At 37.9% G+C, this 16,381-nt stretch overlaps 1 protein-coding gene across 1 annotated transcript in view; it reads right to left on the bottom strand.

The window, feature by feature from the left end:
- Positions 1-2,678: 2,678 nt before the first annotated feature.
- Positions 2,679-16,381, bottom strand: part of jph1a (junctophilin 1a) — a 41,357-nt gene continuing 27,654 nt past the window's right edge. The window contains exons 5-7 of the mRNA XM_028005062.1: positions 7,514-8,247; positions 5,298-5,394; positions 2,679-5,127 (exon numbers count right to left, since the gene is read on the bottom strand). Of these exons, the coding sequence (XP_027860863.1) occupies positions 5,314-5,394; positions 7,514-8,247 (815 nt within the window). The 3' untranslated portion in view covers positions 2,679-5,127; positions 5,298-5,313. The remainder of the gene's footprint in view (positions 5,128-5,297; positions 5,395-7,513; positions 8,248-16,381) is intronic.

Here is a 16,381-nt window from a genome sequence, read left to right on the forward strand (position 1 = left end):
AGTTTTTCGCCACATTAATCACTGCTCCTTTGTCTTCGCTTATTCTTTGCTGGTTTCTTCTTTTGTTCTGTTTTAGGTGCTGTAATCGTCTTTCTGAAGCTCTAAAATGCCGCTTTGGATCTCATCATGATGTTGAGGCTTACTTAAAAACTCAGAGGCACAAACAACTAAATGTGTGATATTAGCCAATTCAAATGCAAACATTTCTGGTGTGTCCTAATTTAATCCTGGACAGAAATTGTATTTTGCATTGCATCGTATAGTTATTTTTAAAGCATATTTGCTTAGATTTTAATGTTCATTTATTACTTTAATTACATAGTAACTTTCATGTTGATATTTAACATAAACATGTCTGCATATGTTTGAAAAACAAAAACTGTGTTGTTGGGTTTTTTTTTGCTTATTAGACATTAGAAAAGTTTATTTCTACTTTTCACAATTGTTTTTGTATCTGTTGAAGGTTTTCTGGATGTGACAGGCACATTTCTCAGAAATCAAAAAGGAAACCTTCTTATAAAGGTCCAGCATTTGAGCCTATTGTTTTTATTTTAACTCACAACTTTTCTCTTCCCCATATAATTCATCTGCTTTAATATAAACTGCAGAATAGCCTGTGGGTCTAAATTGTAGCTGTCCCTGCAATTTGTTAAATACCCCGCAGGAAGCTAGGACTTAAAAGGGTCTGGTTTATATTCGTCCAGGACGGCTGGTGCAACCAAATCTTGTCCAGCTTGCTGTGCCATATTAGAATAGCAACAGAGATATTCTATACTATTAGTGACAAGTTCTGCCTAACATAGGTCTCTTATATGTTCTCTGTACTACTCCAATGAAAGCCAAACTAGCTAAATGATCATAAGTCAAAAGAAAAACTTCCTGTTTTTTTTTTCTGTTTCTTTTTTTGCTGTGTTCCAGACAACACACACGACGTAGCACATACCAGGCAGGTGCTGCTGATGGTGTAACACTACACTAATCTAAGGCCAATCCACAGTGGAAACAGTGTGAACCGACTTGGGACAAACTATAGCACCTGCTTTTGCTTGCACGGCTAATGTGAGACCCCTACTGAGATTCTTTGATTCAATGCCTGGTCTTTTCCCCATGGATCTCATTATGAGAAGGTCAAAATTAGGCCAATGTTTTGCTTGGAGATACACAGAAGTGATTACAAGACTGGGTACAAGCATATAAGTGGAAATCTTGAAATGCTCTGATACATATGCATTTCTTGTTTTATATTTCATTGGAAACCAGTGACTTTTTGAATAACTTCTAGGCTCAATTTCTGTAAATATATTGCTTAGGTGCGCTTTAATCACAGTTGTAATCAAGACAGACATGAAAAGCAAATTGAGTTTTTCATGCCTTCTCATCTTGCAGATCAGCAATCTTTGAACAAAGGTTAAATTTAATTGACACGGTATGCACGTATTGTTTTAGTGGAAGTGGGTGAAAAAGTACGTATACTTTAATTTAAAAAAAAAAAACATCTGAAAAGTGTGGTGTTCATTTCTTTCAGCCTACTTTACTCTGATACTTCCAAATAAACCGCTGTGCTACCAATTCATTATAACATCGTCCATCTGTATAAAAAAAAATCTCAGTATAAATTGAGGTATTCTGTGAAGGTCACAGAGGTTTGTTAAAAATTACTGATGAACAAAGAACCTTCAAGAAATGACAGACTGCACAGAAATTATATGTTTTAGAAGCAGCCAAAGGCTCATGTTAACAATGGAGGATCTGTAGAAGTTCATTACTCTGGTTGGAGAGATGGCGGCTGGACAAAAGGCATGAAAGATAAAAGGAAACAGGAAACGCGTTGAAGAAGTGATGTGTAGAGGAAAAATAATACTGCGCACCACTCTGAAGACTTCATCCTCACATGAACATGGCAGCGGGAGCATCATGCCGTGGGGATGGTTTTATTCATTAGGGACCGAGAGGCTGATCAGAATTATTGATCAAGCTAAATACAGGCCAATTCTGGAAGAAAACTTGTAGCAGGCTGGACAAGCCTCAATACTGAGGAGGAGGTTCACCTTTCAGCAGGATGACATTAATGTGTTAGAACAGCCCAGTCAAAGTCAAGAACTAAGACAAATTGAAAATTTATAGAGGAAGCTTCAAACCGTGTGGCCACAGACATTCTCCATCCAATCTGACCGAGCATGAGCTGTTTTGCCACAGAAATGGGCAACAGTCCAGTCGCTTTTAAATACATGAAATGGAAGCCCTGTAAAGTCTTGACACATATCAGATTTTAATTTGTAAACATTTTGAAAACCATGTCTAATTTTATTTCTTCTTTTCAGTTATGTGCTTCCTTGTGTTCCTATGTTAAAATCACATAACATAAAATTCTAATAAATACACAAAAGCAATGGAAAATAACAAAATTAAAGTAAGATGGTAGAATATTCTAACTTTATTAGGCTCTTATAAGAAGAAAGGTAGAAAATGTTTGTCCACTGAGAAGCACTTGGACAAAATGGCTTGCAAGATGAAATACTCACCAAATAAGTTGATATAGGTCTTTACTGTGCAGGATATAAATATAGGACAATATTATGATTTACAAAAACAGAACAAAAGCTTAAAAGCCTCCTCTGTGAGGAGGGCAGTTATGATTCTACAAGTGATGGTAATAAAAATAGCCAATAAATGCATCATTCTGTTTAACAAGGCATAATAACTTTATTTTATACACATAAGTTCATCTCCAAAGACTTTGCACAAATCAGTGGGGTATCGTGAATCTTAACATATCAAAACTCTCCCACAGGTTTTTTTTTTCTTCATAAAATCCTCAAAACAAGTACATCTGCCCTTCACATCCCCAAATGGTACATACAGTATGACCAATTAGAAATAAAATATCTATGTTTTTTCCACTTTCGAACATTATCATATGTGCATTACATTACCAATTACAAACAAAAGTTATCTTCATTGTCAAAATACAGATGTGCAAATTGTTAGAAAAATACCGACTCATACCAGATTCTGGATTGTGCTCTGTAAAAATCCTTACAAACAGTATATAATAATCTATATAGAAATTTCTCCAACATGCAATGTTGTATTTCAAAAAAATATCCAACAGGCTGTTCTGTTAAACCTTCTAAAAGACTAGTCTTCACTTATTTTTATTGTCTATAGAATATTACGACTAAATTTCAGTAGTATGTTTTCCAGTATTTTGTCCAAATGCCAAACTGGTTCAAGAATTGTTCAAACTGTTTTTTGTTGCTCATTTTAATTTTTGACAACAATCAAATCTAACCTTTGGAACAGATTTGCAGTTGTTAAAACCTAAATATATATATTTTAAGCCCTTTTTTTTTGGTGATGACCAATGTTTAAACAAACACATCAGTTGTACAATGAATAAATATTCCATCTTGGTAGAGGTGATAGTAAAATGTCCACCAAATAAATAACCACTTTGGAAATCAAAGAAACTCATGCCATACCCGCAACAAAGACTACAAGCAGCTAGGATGAAGCAAGTCAAAAGCATGGTTCAGGTGACGACAACAGTCAAAACATCTCCCCCCCCCAACCCATCTACAATAGAGTTAAGACAAGGATGGCATCTATTTCCCTTCCCTCCCTTCCTCATCTCTTTTGAGGTAAACAGTAGCACTGTTAAAGACTTCTAAAGGCATATCTTCTTCTCCCTGGATCCACATTCCCCATGGTCTAAACCTGAATAAAGTTCCACTGTCCACAAAATCCAGTCTCATACACATGCAGGGCTGGGTCTCTTTTTACTCCAGCAGCTTCGGGAAGCTGTGGTTTTGCATCTCAGTTGTGGCGTGAAACAGTGAAAGCGAATAACAAACTTCATTAAAGCGGAAGGGTGTAGGCATGTACAATAAAATATATTCTTTTCTCTTCTCATTTCATAAATAATATAAGACATTTGTTACTTCACTCTCACAGAGCTATCTGCCTTTTCAAGAATAAACCAAGTTCATCATCACAATTCCTGCCATTAGTGAATGCCATATTTAAAAAAAGAAAAAAAAAAACAGGCTATTCAAATCACCTGTGTTTGACAAATAAAACAGATTTTTATTAGAATAGCATAACACTATCTCTGGCAAAATAGATTATAAGCCTTTGACAAAAAAAATAAACATATTGCACTTTCAGAAACATGGATGTGTAATGTCAAATTACAGCTCAATTGGTAGAAATGAGTAAAATTGAAATAAAACGGGGGAAAAAAAACAATTATTTTACTCATTCTCTGACAAAGTTTCTACAAGAATGCAGGTAACCAACAGTTGGAGGACAACAGTGAACAAAAAGCTACATAAGAACAACAAACAAAAAATTTAAAACTGTACCATGCATGGGGAGTGTTTCAAAAGCAGTGTATCCTGGATTACAATGGACGGAGCTTGAGAAAGCTGCAGGGATGTTTGGATTAACAGAGTAAGACTGGCTAGTGACCGTGCAAGCACTGACTACTGGCAACGGTCATGCGCGGTTTGCTTTTGCAAGAGTGGCTTGAACCCCAGTAAAACCCTCCAAACACCCAAGTCCCTAGCCCCATCCACCAACACCATCGCCCCCCCTCCCCCTGTCTCTCTGTCTCACTATCGCTCTCTTGGCCGCCCTGGGGCTGGGCTCACATCTCCCCATCAAAACGTCAGATGGCAAAATAGAAAGGCAGCTGTTTGCTCCCGTCAACTAAAAGTGCATCTCCGCACTCCTCCAGCAAGGTCCGTCAGCCCACTACTATCTCTGCCAAGGCAGTGAGAGTGGGCTACAGAGACCTGAGCTTGGGTCAGCACACATGTAGGTTTCAAGAACTTCTTTTTTCATACTTTGTACGTTTGGTTGTGTTTTCACTTTTTTTTTCTTCATTTTTTTTTTAACTCACTAGACATAACATTTCACTTCTGCTTATACAGAAGCCAAAGGAGTGCTAATTGACAGGGTTGGCCCTAAAGAGGGCCAAAGACAGGTTGATAGTAGTGATGCCTCTCTCCTCATTCTCTTCGGTGTCATGCTGATTCCTAAACACCTCCGGCCGCCCCCGTTTCTCTGGCGCCATTTTCACTTTTCAAGGCCGGCAATGCAACTGTACCAGTTGCCATGGTTTCACTGCAATGTAGAACAGTCTGGATTTAATTGGCCCCTTGTCACATTTCAGATATGTACACAAATAAAAAAAAGGACATCTTTGTATGGCACGCACAGATTATCATGTCTGGGTTATTTTCCACCATAGAGCGGAACTATTAAAGATAATACTTCTACATAAGTTAACTTACCATAGAAACAATATCATCATGTCAGAAAGTGGACAAATATAATTGCAAGGCCAATATTCAACAGCATTACCATAGCAACAAGGATTGAGTTAGGACCCTGCAAAAACAAAAAATAACATTAGTCTATAACAGCAACACCCCCATCCCCAAAAATGGGAAAAAAACAATTTTCATTCATTTCATTTAATTAGAATGTAATTGATAAGATTGAAAGCCGTCTTGCCTGTTTGTTAAAATTAAGCTTTAGCTAGCAACTAGTACCTTAGCATGGCACAGAAAAAGAACACAAAAGTTAAATGTCACTTGGCTTCTACAAGAAATAGTTTCACATATCAGTTAAAATGTATGTATTTTTCCCCCCATATTAAATATAGCATCAGTTATATGTATCATATTTCCTAAATACAATACTAAAATTCCTTACCTGTGGTTAGCTTATTGAGCTAGTGATTAGCTTGAAAAGGGGTCCAAACACGCTAACTTTCAAAGTTAGCATATTTGAAAGTTTCCCTTGTTCAGTACCTTTATTCCCACTATTCCTTTTACACCTTTTATATTGTGTTCATGTAAAAAAAATCACCCACTTAGGTGTTTTAGCATTTCAAGTCCCACTTGTGGTACCGCTGTTTAATAAATTGGTATAGGGTATTCAAATTAAATTGTTACACATATCAACAGCAGTAGTAAAATCTAAATCTTGGGTAATGTAACTAATCCCTTCAATTCATGATGCAGACATAACATTTGTCCTTTAAATGTAAACTTAGTTTGCCCTGTGGAACAATTACAAATGTCATCCATAATAAGTTTTAAAATATTTTTGTCTCACACAAATGTTTCAGATCATTTCACATGACAAAGAATATGACAAACTGTACAAAATTGGGTTTTCAAATAAAGGTAAAGGCTGTCCAAAACCATCCTGACCCTATGTAAAAAAGTAATCGTCCTATAGCTAACAACTGATTGACTATTTTTGTTATAGCTGGGATTGAGTCCCAGCTATAACACTGACCTAGTCCTTCACTGTGGACAAATAGTCTGTTTGAAGTCATACTACAGTCATACTGGACTTAAATCCAGACTTCAGTCTGATTGGGCCACTCCAAAGCATTGACTTTACAGACTTGCTGGTGTGTGCTCTTAATTTTAAGGTCACAAACTGATGGCCAGATATTCTTGTTCATGATAATCTGCTAAAGAGCAGAATTCTTTGTTCAAGTTATGAAGGAGAAAATAAGGCCCATACAGAATCTGTGCTAGTTTTATGGTACAACAAAAACAAAAAGTTCCACTTTTGACTCATTAGTCTACAAAATATTTTTACCAAATGTCTTGGGGATCACCAGGAAGTCTTGTTGGCAAATTTCAGATGGACTTTTGTGTTCTTTTTGCCAGCAGTGGTTTTGGCTTGGATTTCACCCCCTTTTGTCTAGTCTTTTACGTGTTGATGAATCATAAAAGCTGACCTTTACTGAGGTAGCTGAGGTCTGCAGTGCTTTAGATGTGTATCTGTGTTCTCTTCTCTCCACTTGTGGATAATGAGTCTTACTGTGGGTCTCTTACTTCCTGGAGCCTAAAAAGGGCTTTATAGCCATTCGTAGGTGGATAGATGTCAGGCATGTTGGATTTAGGTCATTTCCTGATTCTACCCACACCCATGGCAATGAGGCATGGGTGTGGGTAGAGAAATTAAACCAAATGGTCACTAATTACAGTATATTCCATATTTACCAAAGGGGTCAATAATATTTTCATATGTGCATAGGTTGGTTTGGATAGCTTTAATACCTTAGCAAATGAAATTATTTTAAAACTCCATTTTGCACTTAATCTGTTTATCTTTGATGATGTTCAGAAACATTTTAGTCTGACAAAATCAAACAGAAAAGAAATCTGTGAAGTGTGAGACACTGTAATTATGTGTCCCTACAGTAAGTTACAAGTAAAACATATAATTAATTTTAATCATTGTTTGTAAATGGCAGTATGGAACGCCCCCTAAAATGGCTGGTATGAAACATTTAATGGTAGGCAGCACCATTTTTATCTTAAAAAGCCAATTGGGAAAATTATTTAAAAATACATATATCATCTTAGCCTCAGGCATTTGAATGTTATTATATAAAATTTAGCTTCAGGTACAGTCATGTCATTTTTTTTCATCTGGTCAACAATAGCCAACATGAACTTTGGTTAAGCTACAGTATACGTACTGTTTCTTCTGTGCTTTCCGCAATTTCCATGCTTGCTTTCTTTGTGTCTGCAAGGCTCTTTGGTTTTAGGGAATCTTGCTTCCTGAGTTTTGGGTCGCTCTTGCTGTCCCGAATGGAAGGTGGCTTAGGAGTAGGGATAGGGGTGCTGAAAGACTTAGGTTGTGGGGGCAGACGTGCCAGAGCTTGGGCACTAGGCTCTTCTTCCACTTCTTCAGGCTCAGGAGGTGGAGGGCCCCGTGGAGTGGCTTTAACGTAGTAACTGTGATATTCAGAGTGTAGCTGGCCATTGACTGGAACAGTAGGAGGCTGCACAGGGGGGCCGGTTGCTGGGGCCGGTTGCTGAACTTTAGTTGGTTTAGGAGGAGCCTCAATGTGTGTATGAGAAGTCTTGGGGCCATCAGTGAAGGATAGTCTCTCTTCTTTACTTAGCTTCCTGCTAGATCGCTCATCCTTGCTGGCCTTATAACTGGACTTCTCCTCTTTGCTTATCTTGCGGGATGGTTTTTCCTCTTTGCTCGGTTTGTGGCTGATGCTGTTGCCAATCTGGCCAGTCTTCTTCTTAGTCTCAGGTGAGGGGGGAGGAGTGGTTGCAGGACTAGCTACAGGAGAATGGGGTGGAGTTGTGCCTTTGCGGTAAAAGTGAGGAGAATCATGTGGGGATTCTTCCTTCTTTTCAACAGGGACCTCTTTAATTTCCACTGGTTCTTTTGACTGTTGTTTTATGTAGTCTGGTCCTGAGAAGGGAAAAAGAAATAACACACATTGTTATGGGACCCTCAGTTCACTTTGAATGATTACTGGGAATATGGCACAAGAAAATACAATTGTAACTTTTACAACCGTAGGGATACCATTTCATTTAGAATTTATTTTGTATAATTGACAAATAAAACTAATATTAAAAAAGCCATGAAATCAAATGAAGAGGAGAGAAAGGTTTCAAAGACTGATTACCCTTTTTTGATTTGCTCAACTGGAATTGATTCAATTAATTATTAGGTTTAAAAAAGCTTCAGAGGAACATAGATGTGTACTTATTTCTTACTACAATACACTTTGTACAGCTGGTATGTAAATATCAAAATCAAAGTGGTCAGTATATCCAGTCCTATATCTGTGTAAAGATATTGTGGAGTACTGGGGGCCTCCTGTACTCATAATCTCCATTTACCTTTCAGCTATGAGCATTCCTAATTTGTTTTTGAACTGCCACGACCAAGACCCAGTACAAAAAGAAAGGAGGGACATGTAAACATTTGTGGGACTTAACATATCTCCCGAGCTTAATTTCACACCATAGCTCAATAAGAGTTACGGCTCCACAGGCGGGAGTGAGTGATTTCGCTCTGTTTGGGGACAGATTCCTGTGGGGGGGTTCCAAGCATATTCTAGATGGTTTTCACCATTTAAATGACCCCTGTAGCCTCAAATGCTTTCAGGTCGAATGCGTTCATGGCAACTATTCTAATATGATTCATACAAACTTGAACAGAGGAAAAAAGACAGAAAAACTTTTGCTTTAAATTTTTTTTTAGCTGATTTTACATCCTCTGGATAGGAAATGAATGTGTTCATCTAGTTATCTTGCAAATTAGAATTTGATTGAAAAGTTAATCTATTTCAGTAACTCAACCGGAAATATAAAACTCATATACCATAGAAAAGTTATTACTAAAAGAATATTATACTTCAAGCATTTATTTCTGTTAATTTTGATTATTATGGGTTACAGCTAATAAAAATCAAACACTAATGTATCTATCCACCATCTATGTCCAATGTCCTTGCAAACAACTTTGCCACCTCGCAGCTTAAGCTGTATTACAACCAAATTTCAGTTTTTCAGAACTTAGAACATTACTTTATTAAAATTATTTTATAATAAAGAAATGCTATGTTCTGACTATTGTCCAGTCACTGCCACAGAACACATGTGAAACCCCAAAGGGTAGTTGCTGAAGAGCACAGTAATAGGAAGTTTGGTGGAAGGAAAATGTGTGGTATGGAGAAGGCACCCTGCCAACAGTGATGGCCACAGTCTTGAGAGGATTGTAAAATAAAGCCCATTCTAAAGTTTGAAGGAGATTCACAAGACATGTACTGAATCTGGAGTCCAGAGCTTCAAGATCATTATAGAGCATTTCACTTCCCTCTGGTGACAACCTTACTAGAGATGCTGATTTATTTTTAAGCAAGAACTACCGAAAGCACCTATAATCAATATAATAATATAAATGTCACTGTGCTTGATAAGTCAGCAAAGCTGCCCCATACAAACTCCTTAGACAAACTATAGCATATTGTCAAGAGGAAGAGTAATGAAACCACATCGACATCATGCTTCAAATGTAATACTCTGTATGTAATGAATTCATATTAGAGATTTTACTTTTTAAATGAAATTGCAAGGTTACACATTTCAACAATATTATAAGATATTCATCTCAAAAAGTGAATTTTCTATATTTCTTCTTCAGATCACTGTTGCCTCTTTAAGCTTACTAGAATTCAAGCTTTTGTCTAAGCTGCAGCAGTTTGCCAGTTCTGCTTATGTTAATCCACGGCACATTTTCTGCCCCAGTGCACTCTTACCAACATACGAGCACTCTCTGCTCCTTATGCACAAATGTGGGCAATCATACAACTGTACAAAACATAACAGATCAGCCCTTTATGACCCAGTGTAACTCCTCCTGACCTTAATACGATATGAATGGCAGTTAAAAAGAGAGAAGCTTTAAAAAAATTACAAAAATAAAAACATGAAAATTTATATATAAATATGTGTGTGGGCGCACGCAAACACAGCAGGAAGAAGTACACTGCCTGCATTTCACGTCTGTTGCCAGTGGGCATTAGACTGAGTTCAGCTAGCCATTCCTAGGCAGCCTGTTTTTCATAATTTCATATTATAGGGCACTGTGTAAATTACTGTTACTGGTATTTACAGCTTAAGTTCTGTTTTTCTTGAAGAGCTGACAATCAAACACCTACACAGGCCTGTTTTTGCTTTATCAAAGATGACAGGGCTTCCCTGGAGCCTTGTCAGGCTAGGAGACAACAGTAACCAGAAAAGATATTTCTCCTCCACTGCCTCATGGTAAATTTTTGATATTAAGAGGTTTGTTGGTACAGTACGGCAAATATGACCTGTTCTTGGAAATGAAGTCCACATGCTCTCCCCATATATAGAATTATGCTCTCTTTTATTCACAGCGCCTCGTTAGTTAAAGTTATTATACACAGATCTGTGCCATTTTGTTTTGTAATAATTTGATATATCATCCACTGGGCTGCACAGTGGCGCAGTTGGTAGCACTGTTGCCTTGCAGCAAGAAGGTCCTGGGTTCGATTCCCGGCCGGGGTCTTTCTGCATGGAGTTTGCATGTTCTCCCTGTGCATGCGTGGGTTCTCTCCGGGTACTCCGGCTTCCTCCCACAGTCCAAAAACATGACTGTTAGGTTAATTGGTCTATCTAAATTCTCCCTAGGTGTGTGTTTGTGTGTGAATGGTTGTTTGTCCTGTATGTCTTTGTGTTGCCCTGCGACAGACTGGCGACCTGTCCAGGGTGTACCCCGCCTCCCGCCTGGAACGTAGCTGGAGATAGGCACCAGCAACCCTCCCGACCCCATTAGGGACAAGGGTGCACAGAAAATGGATGGATGGATGGATATCATCCACTTATGTAACTTAAAAACACCATGGTGCAATTTTGACCACTTTTCCAGAAATAAAATAAAGTCTCAGTTCTTGATTTTGATTACCCTATGACATAGCAGACTGGCACACTCTGATGGTCCATATAAGTAGGTAACATAACCCTACCCAAAAATAAACTACATTGTGTGTCATTTTTGTGAGAAATAGTAAAAGTTTAAACTAGAATTTGTCATTTGCAGCAGCTATTCACATCTGAGTAGAAAAGTATTCACTGTCACCATAATTCATTCAGATCAAGAACCTAACAAATTCATTTCTATATGTTTGTATGAAATATTGTTGCATAATAATATTCAAATACATTATAAAATAAAAAAATGGTCAACTTTATCTAGTTAGATGTTTCCTAAAACCTCCTACTCCAACTGGAAGATGGGAGGACAGGACTGCATATCCTTCCTGTCACACGAACACACAGAGTGGATCTCATAGTGTGCGTTTGCCAAATGTATTTTTAAGTGAAACAGCAAGAAGACTATAATAAATGATTTTAAAATGTAGTTAATTTGTTTATTTGTTTGTTCGCTAACTAAAGTCCTAATTTGAGAGAGGTTACACTGGCTCCAAAGTACAGTATGTCATCCAAATGCATCAGTCAGGAGAAGGCTGCAAAACAAAAGATCCCCATTCTTTTAAACACATACAGTTTTTTAGCACTGACAGTGCTCAATAATTGGATCAAATATGGGAAGTGTCTCTGAAATGGATTGCAATACAGAAACTAGACAGGAAGACTGCAAAGAGGCCAACAGCAACAGTGAAGGAGCAGCAGGAGTTTCCAAGCAGTCCTCCTGTTTTCTTTATATGTTTGGACAAAGGAGCAGGACTGTATAACAGAAGCCTTTGCTTTCAAAGAAAACATTCAGGCTTGGTTTAAATTACCTAAAATCTTGTGGGAGAATGTGGGAATCTGTTGAAACACAGATTGAATTTCTGCCTACAAGGTAGGTCGGTCAAAAATACACATGGAACAATATTTTAAAAATGGCACAGAGAACCTTGGTGGGTGCAGCATCATTATATGGGTTTTTCCTTCAAATGGAACTAGGTTTTTTGTTGAAGCAGATAAAAAATATTTGGAAACTACAAATGCCTGTTAGTTATGACCTGTTAGTTGGGTTGCCGCTAGAAAGCTAAAGATGAAGATACTTTTTTTTCTTCTCTGGATCATAGTGGTAGGCCTGCACCCAAATAAACAAAAGAGAGTGAGTTCGTCATTTCTTTATTTTTCACTTTTTTTCTTTTTGTGTTTTTTTTTTTTAAAGTTTGGTTGTACCAGTGAAATTTCCTATTTCATGTGGGAGTAGCTTGAAAGAGATCAATCCTACTTTTCGTCACAAAAACCTGACATTTAGATACAGGAGTACAGAATATTGAGAGCCACTCTCTTGTGTATGGGTATGTGAAGAGTTACTCTTCACATTAAATTTCTTTCAATTGCCCTTCTGTTCAAGGCAATTGAAATAAATTATTGTTAAGTAATTGGAGAATTTAAAAAAGGTTAACATTGGGGAACAAGCATTTCCTGAATGTTTCTGGAAATGACAACATCCCAACAATGAAGCCTAAGGTTTTATTTCAACAGGTTTAATTAGTAGATTCAAAAACAAAATTGCAATATGATATATGTAAAAGAATTAAGTAGGCTATTCATTAATTCACTTTACATTCTGTTTTCCTGAAAGTCATCAGAAGTTTCTGTGTTAAGTTAACTTAAGGAAAAACTACTGAGTGAAAACTTATATACCATCTGCTGCTATGAATACACAGCAACACCCTCTCGTGTCTGCCTTTTAGTCCTGACAGCTAGTGGCTTTTATGACCCCACCTGGTTCAAGTACACCTTGACAGGGTCATAAAGGGTGGAGCAGGATCTCTCTTGTCCTCCCCTCCCAAACCACTCCCTACCCCCACCCGTCTCTCTGGTGAGCGGCTGAAGGAAGGAACAGCTGCTGTGCGAGCGCTGGAGCAAAGTCCTCTCAGTGCATAAGGATTTCAACTATGTCTCCATTAGACCTCTGTGAGCACACATCAGCACCAAATATAACCCAATTAACGTCACGCCACAGGCCACGCCCAGAAAACCCCCACTGCTCCCCCTCCAGGGTGCTGTGTGTGTGTGAATCAATCGGAAAGGTCAGGGTCCTATTTGCTTTGACCCTCTCTTTCCTTTTGAAGTGCATAGTCCCAATCTTAGTGATAATCTGCCATGAGTCCAAAATGCTAATTACAAACAACAAGAGATATGAATAATATAGTTACAACTATGGCTACATAGTTGAAACTGAAGGATGAAGATGTGTGAATTTAGGAAGGAAGCCATATTACACTGGAAAAGTCATATTATTCTGATTGAATTCACTCTGAATATTTTTTCACACTATATATAATTTAATGTTCTCTGTAAGTAAACTTGTGTGGCAGTAGCATTACATTTTGCCCCCAGGAAGCTGCAAATACGGGATGTTTACATTCACACATGAAAAGCCAGCACAGAGATAAACCAGAAATATTGATAAGCTGTAGTAATGCAACTTCCTTTATACTGCAAAAACAAAACAAATTAACATACGTTGAATAAGTTCGGTTATTTGTAGGTGCGTGTTCGGCTTTCAGCTGGACTTAACAGACAAGCTTACGTAACTGAACGTTTAAATGTTCCGGCTCATATGTCATCCTGCACTGCACATTATTATGACATCGGCCACTCTCTCATTCATGATCCGACTTATAAGGCAAGGACACTCTCCCTGCACACACTTACACACACACGCCCACACGTGGATATGGAGAACACTCAGCCTGCCAGGCATGACCACTGTTTTCCACAACACAAACAAGCCACAGGATGTCTCTGGCCTTGGCTGGCCATTTCTATGGCTTAGACAGCGACATGCTTGAATGGGTCCCATTGTCAATCTGTATGTCACCTACTATTTTGTAGTGGCTTTTGGAAAAGGCCCCAAAGTTGCTTGCTCATAGGGCTAAATATATTCGACCAAATGGAAGGGGGGAAGATAGCATTGATCTTACACAGTAAATAAAAATAAACAAAAAGGCGTGGCATTGCTTCTCTGAATATTTTAGCTCTATTTCAGGCAGAATATGGAAAAGATTAACACCAAACATATAATCCTAGTGGTTTAGATAAATTCACAGAATGAGTAGCTTTAAAAAAATGCTACAAAAGAGAATTTTGGCGCTTTTGCACAATTGCATTTCTTGTTCAATTGTGTTCAAAGCTCATAACTAACACAAGCTGTATTCACTTTCATTTTTGGTTGCCAAAAAGGGATTTGTCATACATGAAATCCCAATCTCATGCAACAATGTATAACACAATGACCAGCCCAAAAGGAAGCAATGATATCTCAGTCTCCAGCTTAACTGTGATGTCATATGTGGATGATCAATATAGATATTTGACCAATGAGAAGGCCAAATTCAAGAGAAATGTTGTCTGAGAGCAATAAAAGAACAGCACCTAACCCAGAGATTTAAAAGCGCTATCTGTAGTGAGAGAAGTCTGTTTGTACTGTAAAACATTATTCCACTAAACAAGTTTTGTCATGGCAGCCTGTCATTGTGTCATGAACTCCAAACTAATGCTATAATGTGATTAATAGGAGAAAAATTAATTACTGATATTTAGATGGTAGTGAAAGCTCATCAGTCTTTCATTCATTAGCTTAAAAACAGAGGACAAAAAATATTGCTAGCACTACAGCTAATTATTGCAGTAAACCATGCTGAAGGTGGGGGAGTTGTTTTGTAGGAAGTATTTATTGAATCATTTGTAAATGCATTCATCAGATCAGATAATGTGTACTGACAGAGAGTACCTTAATGTATAAGTTTGATAAAACAAAAACAAAAAACTACTTTTTTTGCCTTTTAAATAACACACAAATATCATCCAACATCCATCAAGATACTTCCTTGAAAATGCTCTTTTGTATGACTTCTGCCCCTTTATGTCCCACCTCTGACCTCAGTTGCTTCACAACTTTAAAAAAATACACAACCTGGTAATTTACATAGAATTATATATCTATTGCTACTTTGCAAAGCTCAGTCTACCCTGTAAAAAGACTAAATAGGGCTGAAATGACACCCTATGCTTTGAAGGCAGTATGCCTGTTAAACTGTCAGGCAGAGGAAAAGTGAGAACCGCATGGGATAAGTAGAAGGAAACCTTTGAAGGGTTCCATTTCCACCACTCCTTATGCTTCTTCAGTCAGAAAGAAAATCAAGAAACAAAAATGCTTCCATCCTTTTATTTTGCATTGATTTTTAGCAATTCTTTCAATCACAACAAGCCTTTGAGAGCAGGGTAGAAAAGCTGCCATTCAGAAAAAATAGTGGCCTGTTTTAGTATAAACAAACAGGCCTTTATTGTAGTGTTCGAATTTGTCTTCAGTGTCTCGACTGTTTAATCACACAGCCGGGACACCAATCTCTTTTCCAAGCAGAAGCTCAAGAACAAGCTCAAATAGTCAGTGTGAAAAGCGCTAATGTGCACAGAAACCCATTTCCCTCTTGTTAACAAGTCTCATAAATTCTGAATTTCATGGACAAATGTGTTGCTTAGAGAAACAGAGATCGTAAGAGTTACATTAGATTGCTTACAGATTGCAGTTACCATTAGCAACTTTGCAAAACCAGATCCCACAACCACATCGGTGCCTCAACACTACAATGACTGAAAACCTTGCCTGCAACCATTTCTACGTGCATGGCCACGCAAATGGTGGGACGAATTTAGCCACAAGAAAAGTATTGCATTACACCAAAGCCACTGACCTCCTTAACCCCACGGTGCACCTGCAGCTTGACTCTGGATAGATGGTTTTCATGTCCAAGAGTGCTAACCAACTGGGACCTTGTCAGCATAGCTTTATCCCTGCTTTAGTCTTCTACGGTTTCAATAAAGAATTTTAAAGGAGTGGAAGAGAAATCAATCTTGCCAGCTTTGTTTGGTGTGTGTTTTTTTTTTTATGAATGCTCGCTTGATCCGGGCATGGTTACTCCATGTGTTTAAAAATGTTTGGACTTGTGTTGGAAAGCCACAAAGGAACACAATGTGTCTCAAAGCCCTATCAGCTGCTGTTTTTCTGTAAGCTACAGTGCTGTGTTTATCCCCCTAAG

The sequence above is a fragment of the Xiphophorus couchianus genome, chromosome 21, assembly GCF_001444195.1.
Source record: "Xiphophorus couchianus chromosome 21, X_couchianus-1.0, whole genome shotgun sequence".
NCBI lineage: Eukaryota > Metazoa > Chordata > Actinopteri > Cyprinodontiformes > Poeciliidae > Xiphophorus > Xiphophorus couchianus.